The 12,912-nt window shown below is 45.3% G+C and overlaps 1 protein-coding gene across 3 annotated transcripts in view; it reads left to right on the forward strand.

Annotated features, from left to right (window-relative positions):
- CACNA2D3 (calcium voltage-gated channel auxiliary subunit alpha2delta 3) overlaps positions 1-12,912 on the forward strand; it is an 860,144-nt gene that overhangs the window by 638,344 nt on the left and 208,888 nt on the right. For all 3 annotated transcript variants that reach the window (XM_043587660.1, XM_043587659.1, XM_043587661.1), the window contains 3 exons: positions 171-242; positions 1,483-1,563; positions 10,959-11,033. In XM_043587660.1, the coding sequence (XP_043443595.1) occupies positions 171-242; positions 1,483-1,563; positions 10,959-11,033 (228 nt within the window). The remainder of the gene's footprint in view (positions 1-170; positions 243-1,482; positions 1,564-10,958; positions 11,034-12,912) is intronic.

Below are 12,912 nucleotides of genomic sequence, written 5' to 3' on the forward strand. Positions count from 1 at the left end.
GTCAGAGTAGAGAGATGTTACATTCTCTTCTAGGCTACTGGCTTGAGTGGGCACTGGTCCATTCCCAGTGGCCCCTGGTCAGGAAAGGATGAGACGGTCGAGGGCCATGGCCTCCAGCCATCTGTGGTTTCCAGATCATTCCCAGGTAACTGGCTTTTCTCTCCACCTAGCTTGCCGATGATCAGGGCCTCGTCCTGATGACCACGGTCGCCATGCCTGTGTTTAGTAAGCAGAACGAAACCGTGAGTACAGCGGCTGTGCTCCTGCTTGATGCTAAGAGGGTTGCTATCTCAGATACCCTCTGACTCAAGCCCTGGTGACCTTTCTTTATTTGTGTTAAGGATAGGGGATATATCATTTGTCCTCACTTTTAATCAAGAATAGATGAGAGGAATTCCAGCAGGTGTCATGTTACAGGATGCAACACTTTTCCCAAAGTTAAGTGAACAATGACCAGAGGAAGGAAAAACCCAGAGAGAATCGAATGACCCCTCCCCGATTTATAGTGACCAGCCTTGTGTTGGTTTCCTTGGGCTGTGGTAACAGAGGGCCACAAACGGGTGGCTTATAACAATAGAAATTTATTCTCATCATTCTGGATTCTAGAAGCCCCAAATCAAGGCGTCGCTAGGACAACGTTTCCTTGGAAGGCTCTAAAGGAAGATCCTTCCAGCGCCTGGATATTCCTTTGTTTGTGGAAGCTCTGCCTACATCTCCATGTGACCTCCTCCTCTCGTGGGTCTCTCTGTCCTCTTATAAGGACACCAGTCACTGGATACAGGGCTCATCCTAAATCCAGGATGGTTTCACCTCAGAGCAATGACACCCTATTTCTAAAAGGGTCAAATTCTGAGGTTCCAGGTAGACTTGAACTGGGGGGAAAGAATAGACAGTAGCAATGTGTCTCTTCTTCCAGAAGGTCTTTCTGACCTGGACAGTTTCAATGCATCACACTGACTTTGGAAACGAGGACCCGTCCTGGGGGCCTGTTCCTTCATCTTGGTCCTTGGTGCCAATACACAGCTACAAATGTGAGGGTTATTATCTCTTTCCTCTGGGCACCAGATGGCAGTGTAAATTGAGAAAGCGGTTAACATGCTAAGTCTTTCCTGTAGGAAGCTCCCCTAAAATAAACTGGTTAATGGTCACAGTCCTTAGTTGCTGAAACTTTTGTGCTACTTCACATTAATTTTGAATTTTCAGGAGCGAGAAGAGATGGCTATTAGGGCATCCTGGTATAGGCCTGTATTGAGAAGTATGGTAATGAGTGTTTGAGAAGCTACCATTCTTGTCTAGCAATATGGAGGGGGGGGGGCGGGTAGAAGAGGGGCCTTGTAGAGATCTGGGTTAATCCTTGGTTTCTAGAAGCTTACAGAAGGTACTAGACAGTGATCTATGGTGTGTGGCTTGTCACTAGGTTCTATTCCTTCTACCAAAGTAACTTACTATTGTTGTTATTGCTTAATGTTTGCTTTCCAACAGAGATCAAAGGGCATTCTTCTGGGTGTGGTTGGCACAGATGTCCCAGTGAAAGAGCTTCTGAAGACCATCCCCAAATACAAGGTAATGCATCAGCTAATTCATAGTCAAGGGCCAAGTGTCCAAGATAATTTCACAACCTGCCATAGTGGTAATGAAACATCAAATAAGAGGCCCCTCTACTCTCTTTCTGGTAGGCTTTTTTTTTTTTTTTTTTTTTTTTTTTTTTGGTAAGTACATTAACAGCTCACGCAGATCTGATTAGGCCTACACATGCTACCCAGGTTTGTGTGGGTCCATGGAAGTCTATATGTTTATGTGGGTCTACACGGGTCCTACATCTCTGATGGTCCTCTAAACCAGCTCTAACTCACCCTAATCTGAGACCCCTCTAAAATATGTTACTTCTTAGCAGGAACCCAATGGGGCACAAAGGAAAATGGTCTCTGATGCTTTTGCGTACGCATACCCTCTATCCTGGAAGGCGATGGTGTACGTGCAAATTAATGCTGTTAATGCTAAATTAAAATCCATGGCACTAAGAAAATTATAAGTTTCTTTTTCTTGACTCTGGGGGTAACTAAGGGAGTGGAGTAGGTAATTTTGGAGCAAAGAGGACACAGCAAACCTTGGCGAGCCACGAGTGCAGACCAGCATAAGAGCATTGTAAGGCATGGGCAGTGGAGAAGGAGCTCAGATGGAAGGGACTCAGGATTGGGGTGGAAATGCCAGAACTCCACTCCACATGAGAGGCCAGCCCTGCATTGGGATGAGGGTACGGGCCACGCTTGCCCCTTTGTCCGGCCCACACTGCACTTCCAGCACTCTATTACAGGCACTATTTCTTCAGTTTACTTAGTGCTTCTACATTTGGGAACAGAGGGCCTCTCATGGACCGTCACAGTGCCTACCTCATGGACCTCAGCTAGACCTACCCCTGTCTCCATGACAGGCCTCCCAGCTCCATCCAGAGTGACCTCCCAGCCATCTGCAAACCAGAGTCTGCTGTGTCTGGGGCAGGCCAGCACGGCACAAGCACCCACCCAAAGCTGGTGGACGGCTCTGCCACCTGGGCTGATTGCAGAGATCGGGCAGTCACCAAGAAGGTGACTAGTGGCAGTAGCCATCTCGGGGTCCCTGAGGATGACACCAACTGTTGCTTATGTTCCCTGGCTGCTCCAGGCATATTGCTGTGGTTAAATCAGCACGTTAGTGAAATCAGAGCAATAGACCTACCAGGGGCCTGGTTTCCAATACAGCCAGGCTCCACACCCCACTTCCTGTACAACAGTGTTTTCCTAATTCAGCCTTTGCTTGCCACTATCAAGTGGCATTGCCCTGTCCTTAAACCTCCTGCACGGGTACTGAGCAACACGGGTACTTTTTCATTAAGTGGACTTGCTGATTTTCTTAATGAGTTCCTCTGACCCCAGCCTGAACAATCACGTGTGAAGTCGTAAGTTGAGATGTGATCATTATATTTTTCTGATACACAAGTGAGCCAGGGACTGACATGACCTTTGAAAAAGATGGCCCAGACAGTCCTTGAACCCCGTATAGAAAATTCTCACTTGTTCTCTGGCAGCAGTTCTACAGAGAAGCAAATGTAAAGGTGCTGAGACGAAAGTCCCCTCAAGCCCCACCACAGCCATGCGTTTGGAACTGCCCAAGAGCTATCTCAGTGTGTGCACAGGCGTGGGAGTGCAGGAGGGGACAGAGAACTGCCCCACTCCCAGTCCTGAGAAACGTCCCTTGGACCGACACAGTTCCCCTAACTGCACGAGGATGGAAACCACACCCGTCCCCTCTTCCCCAGCACCAAGCAGACTGGCTTGCCTGTCTCTACTTTGGCCCACTCGTAGATTGACAAGAGTTCCCTTTGCCCCAGTATGGAGGTAGGCAAGCTCCTTTGGGCCAGGAGTCTGAGATTGCTAACTGGCTAACAGTCCCCCTTCCTTACCACCTTCTTCTGACATGCTGAGCTTCTCACTAGGGTCCATTCCTAGCCTAGCCACACTTGTGAGGGGCCCAGAGATCTTCTTGGACCTCAGTAGGAGGAAGGCAGTGGTTAGTGCTCTGGAGGCAGATACACTGGGGTCCCAGCACCATCCCTGAGGAGTTCTGGGTGGACATGTCTCTCAAATCCTTAGTTCTTCTGTCCAGTGATAACAATACAACCTGTTCATAAACTTGCGTGAAGCATTGACCATTATTGTTAACTAGGAACAATGGTAACACAGTGGTCAAGGTGATGGGAATGACTCCTGGCCTCCTGGCCCTGTTTCATGTGGGATGCTGCCAGCATAGTGCTGTTCATATCTTTCCCATGCCAGGTTCAGGCAACTATGGGCTTCACATCCATTGGACCTTTGCTAAAATGCAATGCCAACAAAACGATGGTTTAACTGAATGACGAGCTGAGCATACTCTGGGATCCTCTGCCAGTTTTAACAGTGGGGTTTTCCAAGAATTTTAAAAGACCTGAGGAAAAGTTTATGATACGAGGTCATGTGCTGTAGGCAGTTGACAACAAGGACAGCCTTACCTTTTGACAGAGGGTCAGGATAAGAGCAAGCCAATGGCTCAGCCAGTCACCAGGCATCGCAGTAAACTCTTGTCCCAGAAAATCAGCTGAGCAGATGACTGCAGCCAAAATGATCATGTCATCCCTCAGAGGGTTGGATGCAAAGTGAGATATGCATAAAATGGCCGTTTAAAACACCATTTGTGGTACCAGGCAGGGAGTCTCATGGTATAATATTAGCAGATAACATTTGCCAAGTACTCAGCACTGTCCAAAGTGCATTGCCCACATCGTGACACCAAATGCCCCTCAGATGAGTGCAGTGCTGTTGTATCCATTCTTCTCATAAGGAAACTCGGGTTCATAGGGCTTCTGTTCACAGAGCTCGGGCCACCTGAGCAGGAAGTGGTGAATGTGATTTGAACCAGGTCTGTGTCACTCCTAGACCCATGCGCTTTGGGCAGACCTAAGCCATTCATGTAATACTTCATGATTTGTTGCCTTGTTCATATACCATCTACACCATTATTTACATAACAGTCCATTTGTACATCAACTCAAAACTTTCCTCACTTAAGTAAATTGTAAAGGGAAATACCATTTGCAAAGAACAAAGTGTCATTGGCCAATATTCAAGAATTGTAAAAAAAAAGAAAATAGGGGCGCCTGGGTGGCTCAATCGGTTGAGTGTCTGACTTTGGCTCAGGTCATGATCTCATGGTTCTTGGGCTCGGCCCCACACTGGGCTCTGTGCTGACAGCTCAGAGCCTGGAACCTCCTTCGGATTCTGTGTCTCCTCTCTCTACCCCTCCTCTGCCTGTGCTCTGTCTCTTTCTGTCCCTCAAAAATGAATAAATGTTACAAAAAAATTTTTAATTAAAAAATAGTATTAAATGATTGCTTGATAATATAGGGTTCTGAACTTGAGATCTGTTCTTTCTCTTTTAAGGTAGTATGAAAGGCAAGTGTTAAAGATATACTAAGTGGCAACTCTCTTTGATAAATTGGAATGATGGAAGAAATTTTGAAAGGGCTGGCTCTCACTAGTGATCCTGGCCTAGTAAGTTCCATACCAGCTCTGCATGCCACATAAAATAAATAACCCACACTCTGGGTTTTGTTTTGTTTTTAAGAAAGCAAAGTCATGCATGGGAAGATGACAGGCAGCTGAGGAGTGAGGACCATGGGTATTGTTCAGCCTGGGACGATGGATGCCCCTGCCTCACTCCTGCCTTCTGGGTTCCTCTCAGCATGGACACCAGCACCATGGCCACCATGCATAAGCCCATGTCCCGTGCTCCCCCAGACTGGAGGGTCTGACTCTTTCCAGCACTTTCTGTCTTGTCCTTGGCACCTGCTCCATTCCTAGAAGAGGAAACTTCTTTGAACAAGGAAGTCATGTCTGTTCCCATATGCTGATGCCATTTAGCTCATAAAATTAGAAAGTCACCTTCATAACAAGAGGAAATGAACTCTGAACTAAAATCAGGTGTTCAGGCTCACAAAAGGGGGCCTCCTTAGCAAAAGAACACTCCTGCTTGGCTTTACTGAGATGACAAAGGCCCTTTGTCCTCCTGCCACCCTGGGCCACTGACGACCAGCTTCATCCACCACCAAAGTTTTTATGGTTGGAGTTAGGTTTCCAGAGGCATGATAGGACAGCTGGTTGATCGAAACCCACATAATCAAGTGTTGAAAACTGTGTAGCTCCCCCAGAGACAGAAAGCCACAGGAATGAGGGAGGGATTTGAGGCGCTGAAAGATAGTGGACCTTACTTTTATTGAAACCCCAAAACCCAGATGCCCAGAATTTATGGCTCAGTGTTTAAGGAAGGGCATCCCACCTTTACAGAATGTTTGCAAACATTTCTTGCACCTCTTTTTTTTTTATTTTTTAAGGTTTATGTATTTACTTTGAGACAGACAGAAAAAGCACGAGTGGGAGAGGGGCAGAGAAAGGGACAGAGAAAGGATCCCAAGCAGGCTTCATGCTGCCAGTGCAGAGCCTGACACAGCACTCAAACTCACAAAACCGCGAGATCGTGACCTGAGCCGAAGTCAGATGCTTAACTGACTAAGCCACCCAGGTGCCCCCTGACATCTCTTATTTCATATGAGAAGATGTAGAAACTCAAGTACAGGGCCACTGCTTGATAGATGCCCAACGATCAAGACAGTATGAACATAATAGGTAATAATGATGACCCTGTGCCTCAATTTCTCCTCACAGTTTCCTCTACCAGGCAATGTGCTGAGCTCTTTATAGCATCATCTCCCTTCTAATAGGTAGACCTTGCCAGTACCCCCCTTTTATAGCTAAAGAAACTGAGGCACATAAAGCTTAAGTAGCTTGCCAAGTCTCACAGCTAGCAAGCCATGATTTTAGCCACATTGCCCTAAAACCATTAGGAACAATAAAGGGCAGTAATAATAGCAGTAGTTGAAATGATAGTTAAAATACTAAAAATAATATAATAGTTGGAATAAAATAAGACAATAAAACATTCATTGAGCCTTTTACTGTGTGTTTGGTATGGTAAAAGGGCTTTATATGCACTATTCCCATTGAATCCTTACTATCTTCCCTGAAGTGGGTACCACTTGGCCCCATTGTTAGTTGAGGATACTTACAATAACTTTCTCAACATAACTCAGCTAATTAAAGATAAATGAAATGAAATAGAACAATAGATTAGAGGAAGATCAGCTACAGACCATTAACCACAGGGCCTGAAATACAGGTACTTCTATTTCACTCCTATTTCCCAGCCTGACCCCTGGGAACGGGAGACACAGGTACGACATGCCTTAACCTAGGTTGTCCCTTCTCTGGTTCCCACAAAGAGCCTTGGGAAAAGGAGGTACGTCAGCCAGGGACAGCCACAGCCGAACAGGCTTCTCTCATCCAAGAGAGGAGAGCTCCAGGGAGCAGAGTGTGGCTCACACCTTTTCCTCCTGATTAACACCTTGTAAAGATGAGTCAGCTCTTGGCTCTTGGGGTTTTCCCAGAAGATAGAATTCTTTCTTTTCCCTTAGCTTCATAGATTTTCCCACAAGCAATCAGACTTCCTGTAATTTTTATTAAGAATTCCAGACACCCCAGCAATAACTTCCAGACACCACAGCCTCTGTTAACATAATGAGCCATTTTATAATTGGGTTCACTTCATTAGCCCAAAGTCTGTGCACTTGGAAGGGAAGCACCTCGCTCCCTGGGGTGCTGAACCACGAGGCTCCTGGCCTCCAGGAGAGCATGTTTCAGGACGACGGCCCTTTGGCAGCCCCACGTACTGGAAGGCCTTGTGTCTGATTCGTTCCTACTACTCTCTGGGACTGCACATGAGAACGGACAGGAAGACTAGTTCTATTTCAGAGGAGACAAAAACTAGAGATTTCATCGGGATACTGATGCGTGGCCAGCAACAAAGCACGGACATTGTCTTAACTATAAGCTTTTGGTTTTCTGAGAAGTTTATCCACAGAATGTGTTTTGAGGCTTACCTAGGATTTCCTTTCTTACATCTCCATTAGGTTGTAGCTACATGTCACCCACCTGAGAAGGATTTTCACCAGATAGTTTCTGAATGTCAGGAAGACTTTCTCAGGTACAGCCTTGCAAAGGACTGAGCTGCACCTGCCATGGCACATCAGCTTCCCCTTTTCGGCTCATTTTAATTACCTACTTTAGTTCAAACTTTAAAGATGAACTAGACGTTTCGGTAAAGCGCTAAATGTCTTAAATACATGTGAACCTCAACTCGAGCACCTGCCATGTGCCAGATGTTATGCTAGGGGCTGTAGAAGTCCAGGATGAGTGAGATGGTCCATCCCCACAAAGGGCCCATCATAATGGGGGTCGGGGGACTGCCTTTAGAACAAGGCAGAGGAGAGAAAGAACCAGCTAGGGGCTGAGAGGCAGAAAAAGCTGGTGTCCCATATTCATGCATTAGGATGAAGGGAGTAATGGGAAGATTCTCAGGGTTTATGGAAACATGGTATGGAAAGGAGGGTACAATGGGGAGAGTCAGGAGAGACTTCTTACAGGACATGATCCTGATGCTGGGCTTATAGCGTGGGTGAGCATTAGCTGGGGGAGATGGGAAGGACAGGTGCTCTGGACAGCTGGCATGTACGAGCAAAGGTGTGGGTGGAAGAGAAAACTGTCAGTGCCATGCGCCCTAAGAGGCAATGAGTAGAAGGAGGTAAAGATGGGTACTTAGGTAGGGGCCCGGCCCCAAGAGGTCCTTAGTGAGTTTTGCACAGGGGAGCTACAGGGTCGGCGTTACTTTTGACTTTGAGCAGTCTGGAGCATGACTTTGTTGGGGCCTCTGTTTGAGGCAGGAAGAACAGTTAGGACCATTGTGGAAGTCTGTCACATTAAACCTACATGGATGGTGGGGTAGGGAAGCATCCCTGAATACGAGTAATTTCTACAAGAAAAATTAGTGATTACTTGGATCAAGAAGTTGGGGATGAAATAAATAAAGAAGTCTAAGGCTGATGCTCCAGTTTCTAACTTAGGAGTCCAGGTGGATGGGTGGTGCCCCCACAGAGAGGAGCAGAAAAGAACACCGTGTTGGGCTGGGTGACTCTGAGGTACTTGGGGGCTGTCCAGGTAGAGATGCCCAACACACAGTTGGACACTTGGATCTGCCAGTGGGGAGAGAGCTAAAGCAGACAAGGGGCCCTGGGGCTGGAAACTTGTGGGGAAAAGAGTGCTTGAGGGTGGACAGAGGATGAGGATCCTATGAAAAGGAGGATAGCTGGGTATATGGGGCGAGGAATACAGAGTGTCAGGAGGGAGTGTGGTCAGGTCCTACAACTGGGAAGATTCAAGAGAGCTTTCTCTAGGGCATGGCCAGCAGTCGGGAGGCCACCGGCTACGGTAGAGTAGGGAGTTCTGTTCTGGTGGCATCTCGGTGGGAGGCATGGGCACCGCAAAGGCAGATTCCGGTAAGTGGGCACCCACGGGCAAGGAGGAGGCAGAGGGAGCAGCTGGTTGATGGGGGAGGGCCCTGGGTGAGAAGGTCAGCTCTGTGTGATCTGTGCTCCAGTCAGTTCCCCTCATTGTTTCCTGCTTTCTCCTTTTCCTCTTTCTCCTTTCCCTGCTCCTCATCCCTCCATCCCAACCACCAGTTTGGCCACATGGTTTGACCTTGGCCGTCATGGAACCTGTATTCAGGTAGGGAGGCAGGCGTTAAATAATCAAAGGTCTTGCTTGACGGATGTCTTGATTCCTTACGATCAGCCTCGCAAATAATTATTGTAATTTTGATTAATACTATCCGAGAAAAGTAAAGAGCGTTAAGAGAGCACATACAAGGAGTTCTACCTTCTTCTGAGTATCACCTCTTACAAGCAAACCGAGAACTAAAGTAATGTACGTTAGAAGGCACTGAATGTATTAGTGGACTATAAAATACCATTTGTTTGGTCGAATTTTGAATTTGAATTTCCCATCAAATACCACTTTTGCCTTTAAATGGAAAAAGTCAAACTCTCTGAGTCCTTTTTGACCCCTTCAGTCTGTATTACACTGAGACATAATAATGGTAATTAATGCAGTGTTGACTGTGTCTGACATTTTTCCAGGAGACAAGATGAAAGGGACAATATACATCTCAAAGGGTAGGAAATCTCTGGTTTATCTTTCACAGCATAATGAAATATACTTTATCATTAAAGTCTTGTAGAATCTTATTAAGACTTGCTGTGCAAGGTAACTCCAGGAGAAAATGTCTGTTGCCCTTGACTACCACGTGCATATTTGCTTTATGTAATGCAAGGGAAACTTTTAATTGTCGGTGTTAAATTCTCTGAAGTTAATTCCACATCACCTTGACGTTAAGCTAACAAGCAGACAGGGTCATTCCTGGTTTGTAAACTGTGTTGTCTGGATCGTTTAATAGTATCATATTCAAGAATGTGAGCGGCAGAGAATTTGAAAGAAAGGTAACAATGAGTGCTCAGAACTATGAAATAACTTGTCGGAAAAAAAAATAGAGGATATTTTTTCCTCTCTCCTTTCACTGCTCTGGCAAAAGTGGGCTATGCTTTCTTTCTTCAGAGAGAGAGATCAGTATGGGTTTTATGCCAGGGGCCATTTTAATACATGAATGATTTGTAGGTAAATTTATTGTAGCCAATGGGTGCAGTCAACTGTGTAATAGAAATATTGTCAAAAAGCCGGGATTATTATTTAAATAAGTGCAGTGTTAAATTTGATTACATACTTTTTAAAGCTAATAAAACATTTCATTGCTCTCAAACTATTTCTCATAGTCCCATTTGGTCAGAAAACATAAATTAAGTGAGGCTCTGCATAGAAAATTACCCAGGCTTTGTGTCGATGGAAGCATGCATGGAAAAGCTTGGCAGCCTCGAAACTTAAAGACGAAAGGATGTAAAAGGAGTTGGCAGGCTCCTGGATAGGCTGGTAGGGACACTTTCTCCCTGAAGATTTATGGAAGAGGACTCCCTCGGGGCATGCTTGAGGTGGCCCCATGGGTGTTGACTTGTAGCAAGTCGAGATGTGCATCAGATGGGGCCTCCTCTTTCCTTTCCTTATCAAGAGGCGGAAGACGCCCAGGCTGATAAAACTCTGTTTGCTTCGACAGAGGGTCCTACCAGAAACGTCAGCTACTTTCTGTACAAAAAAAAAAAAAAAAAAAAGGAGTTATTTTTGTTTTAAATAAATCAAAGTAAGGCCTTTGGATGCCAACATGAGGATATGACATTTTAAATTGTGCTATTTGCTGAGCTTATCCTGTGACAGGTCTTCATTTCTACCAAATGTCAAGGATCAGCGCCTTGCATTCATTTTAATGAAATATTGTGCTGATAAGGGTTATGAATGCCAAGTTTAAGCTGTAAATTACTAAATGCCGGGCTGCTTTATGCTTTGTGAATTCACCAGGGAGCCAGCTAATGAAGGTTTCTTTCTCACTTCTTACAGTTAGGGATTCACGGTTATGCCTTTGCGATCACAAATAATGGATATATCCTGACGCATCCAGAACTCAGACCACTGGTAAGAGAAGTACCTATTTCTGTGTTTCTCCTCTTATGATTTTAAAAGATTTTCTTCAGTTCCACAGTGATGACACTTTGCAGTGGTGTTTACCTTAAAAGTTCAATTTATAGCATGGTCTCCTAAAGGTTGTTTTAATAGGTTATAACTAGTTTTTTTTGATGCATAATACATTAGTAATGTAGGATAAATATATTTATGGTCATTCTTTTATATATAAGTAAATAAATAAATAAATAAGTGCATTTATTTGTTTATTTCACACCTGCCAACACATGGAAAAAGTTTTAACTCTGGACAGCCCAAACCCCATCATAATGGATCCCTTTATATAACAAATGTTCCCTCTCACTCCAACCAGATGCCCTTACTGCACGTTACATTGGACACAACATATTAGACCCAGGATCCCTAGAAATTCATTACGGTGGGATTTGCCCCCAAATCACGTGGCCTAAGCTCAGTGCCTCCTGTGTTGAAGGTATTCAACAATACCTTTTTTGTTTAATTGGAGCAGTTGAGATTTTCTCCCATTCCCCACCTAAGCCATATCCAGTAGCATTGTTTGGTGACCTGATGTGTGAACCGTTTTCTTTCTGAAGTGAGTGAGGTCCGACCTCATCCAGCACAGCCCATGGTGTCGTTGTCCACCCTAATCCCCGGGGAGAGGCTGCCTGGAGCATTGTGTTGAGGAGGAGTCCGAAGGGCAGCCAGGCTCATCTGGTAGGAGGCCCCAGTCCATTGGCAGTAGCCCCTGTGGACTCTGGAGGGGCAGTGGCAAAGAGTGTGTTCGTTGTCCCTGGACCAGATGCAACGTGATGAAAGGGCAACCCTTTGGGTTTGAGTGTATTTAGCTAATTTTACAAAAGATGTAAAATCATAAAAGGCAATATTGTAAACTCTGCTTTTGAAAGATAAGAAGGTGTAGGTGGTTTTCTCCAGCAACATACACATACATTTGCTCGCACCCAGCCACTGCACACGTCCTTTTTTTCTTTCATCGTGCTCAGCAGATAGCGGCACTGCCTGCCACGCAAATGTTTGTCAGTGCAGTATCACGGGGATCAGTTTGTTTCTCGCGTGGATCATTGTCTGGAAAGAGCTCATGTTTGAACGGCGTCATCATCCAGCTTTGCTCTAATCTCCCCGGTATTAATGGAGTTCTGGCCATATCATGTGGATCCCATATGCATGCTTTAAGATGGGATTTATGGTAATAAGTTCAGTAATTAAATATGATTTCAACAAACTTTTTATCAGAAAAGGATTAACTGGTCAGCTAATTCCAAATGGAACTCAGAATTACTGAAAAGTCTGATTGGGAAACTTACTAATTTAAGGATATTTAAAATATAGCTAAGTCTAAAATGCTTTGCCCGTTACCCATTTCCAAGCCACTCAGGGCTGTCCGTTGGGGTGGTAGGAGTTACGTGTTTGTGGTTGAGTATGGGCTCCTCGTGCTTATTTATTCCAATTGGAGAGGGGCAGAGTCAATAAAACAATCAAACCTGGATCCTCTGCCAGTGAATGAATTGGCTTCCTATTTATCAGCTTTCTAAAAAGGGATGAAATGGAACCAGACGTCAGAAGTCACCAAGGTAACTTCTCTCTCTCTGCAGCAATGGCAATGAGCAGCTCCCATAAGCACAGTTGACTCACAATGCCTTCCTGGTCTTTTATATCCCCTGGTCATGCAGTAAACAGTTTGCCTGCAAATAGTACAACTGATGCACTTTCCAGAGCTGTGGCCACTGAGAAGGCAGCCAAAACGCTCTTAGAAACGCAGGGCAACCAGTCAGCACTGATCAGCCTGTGACAGTGCAAATGCTCACAGATACAAATCATTTCTGTTCTTGTCACTGCTGAGACACTGTATTGA

This window comes from Prionailurus bengalensis, chromosome A2 (genome assembly GCF_016509475.1).
Source record: "Prionailurus bengalensis isolate Pbe53 chromosome A2, Fcat_Pben_1.1_paternal_pri, whole genome shotgun sequence".
NCBI lineage: Eukaryota > Metazoa > Chordata > Mammalia > Carnivora > Felidae > Prionailurus > Prionailurus bengalensis.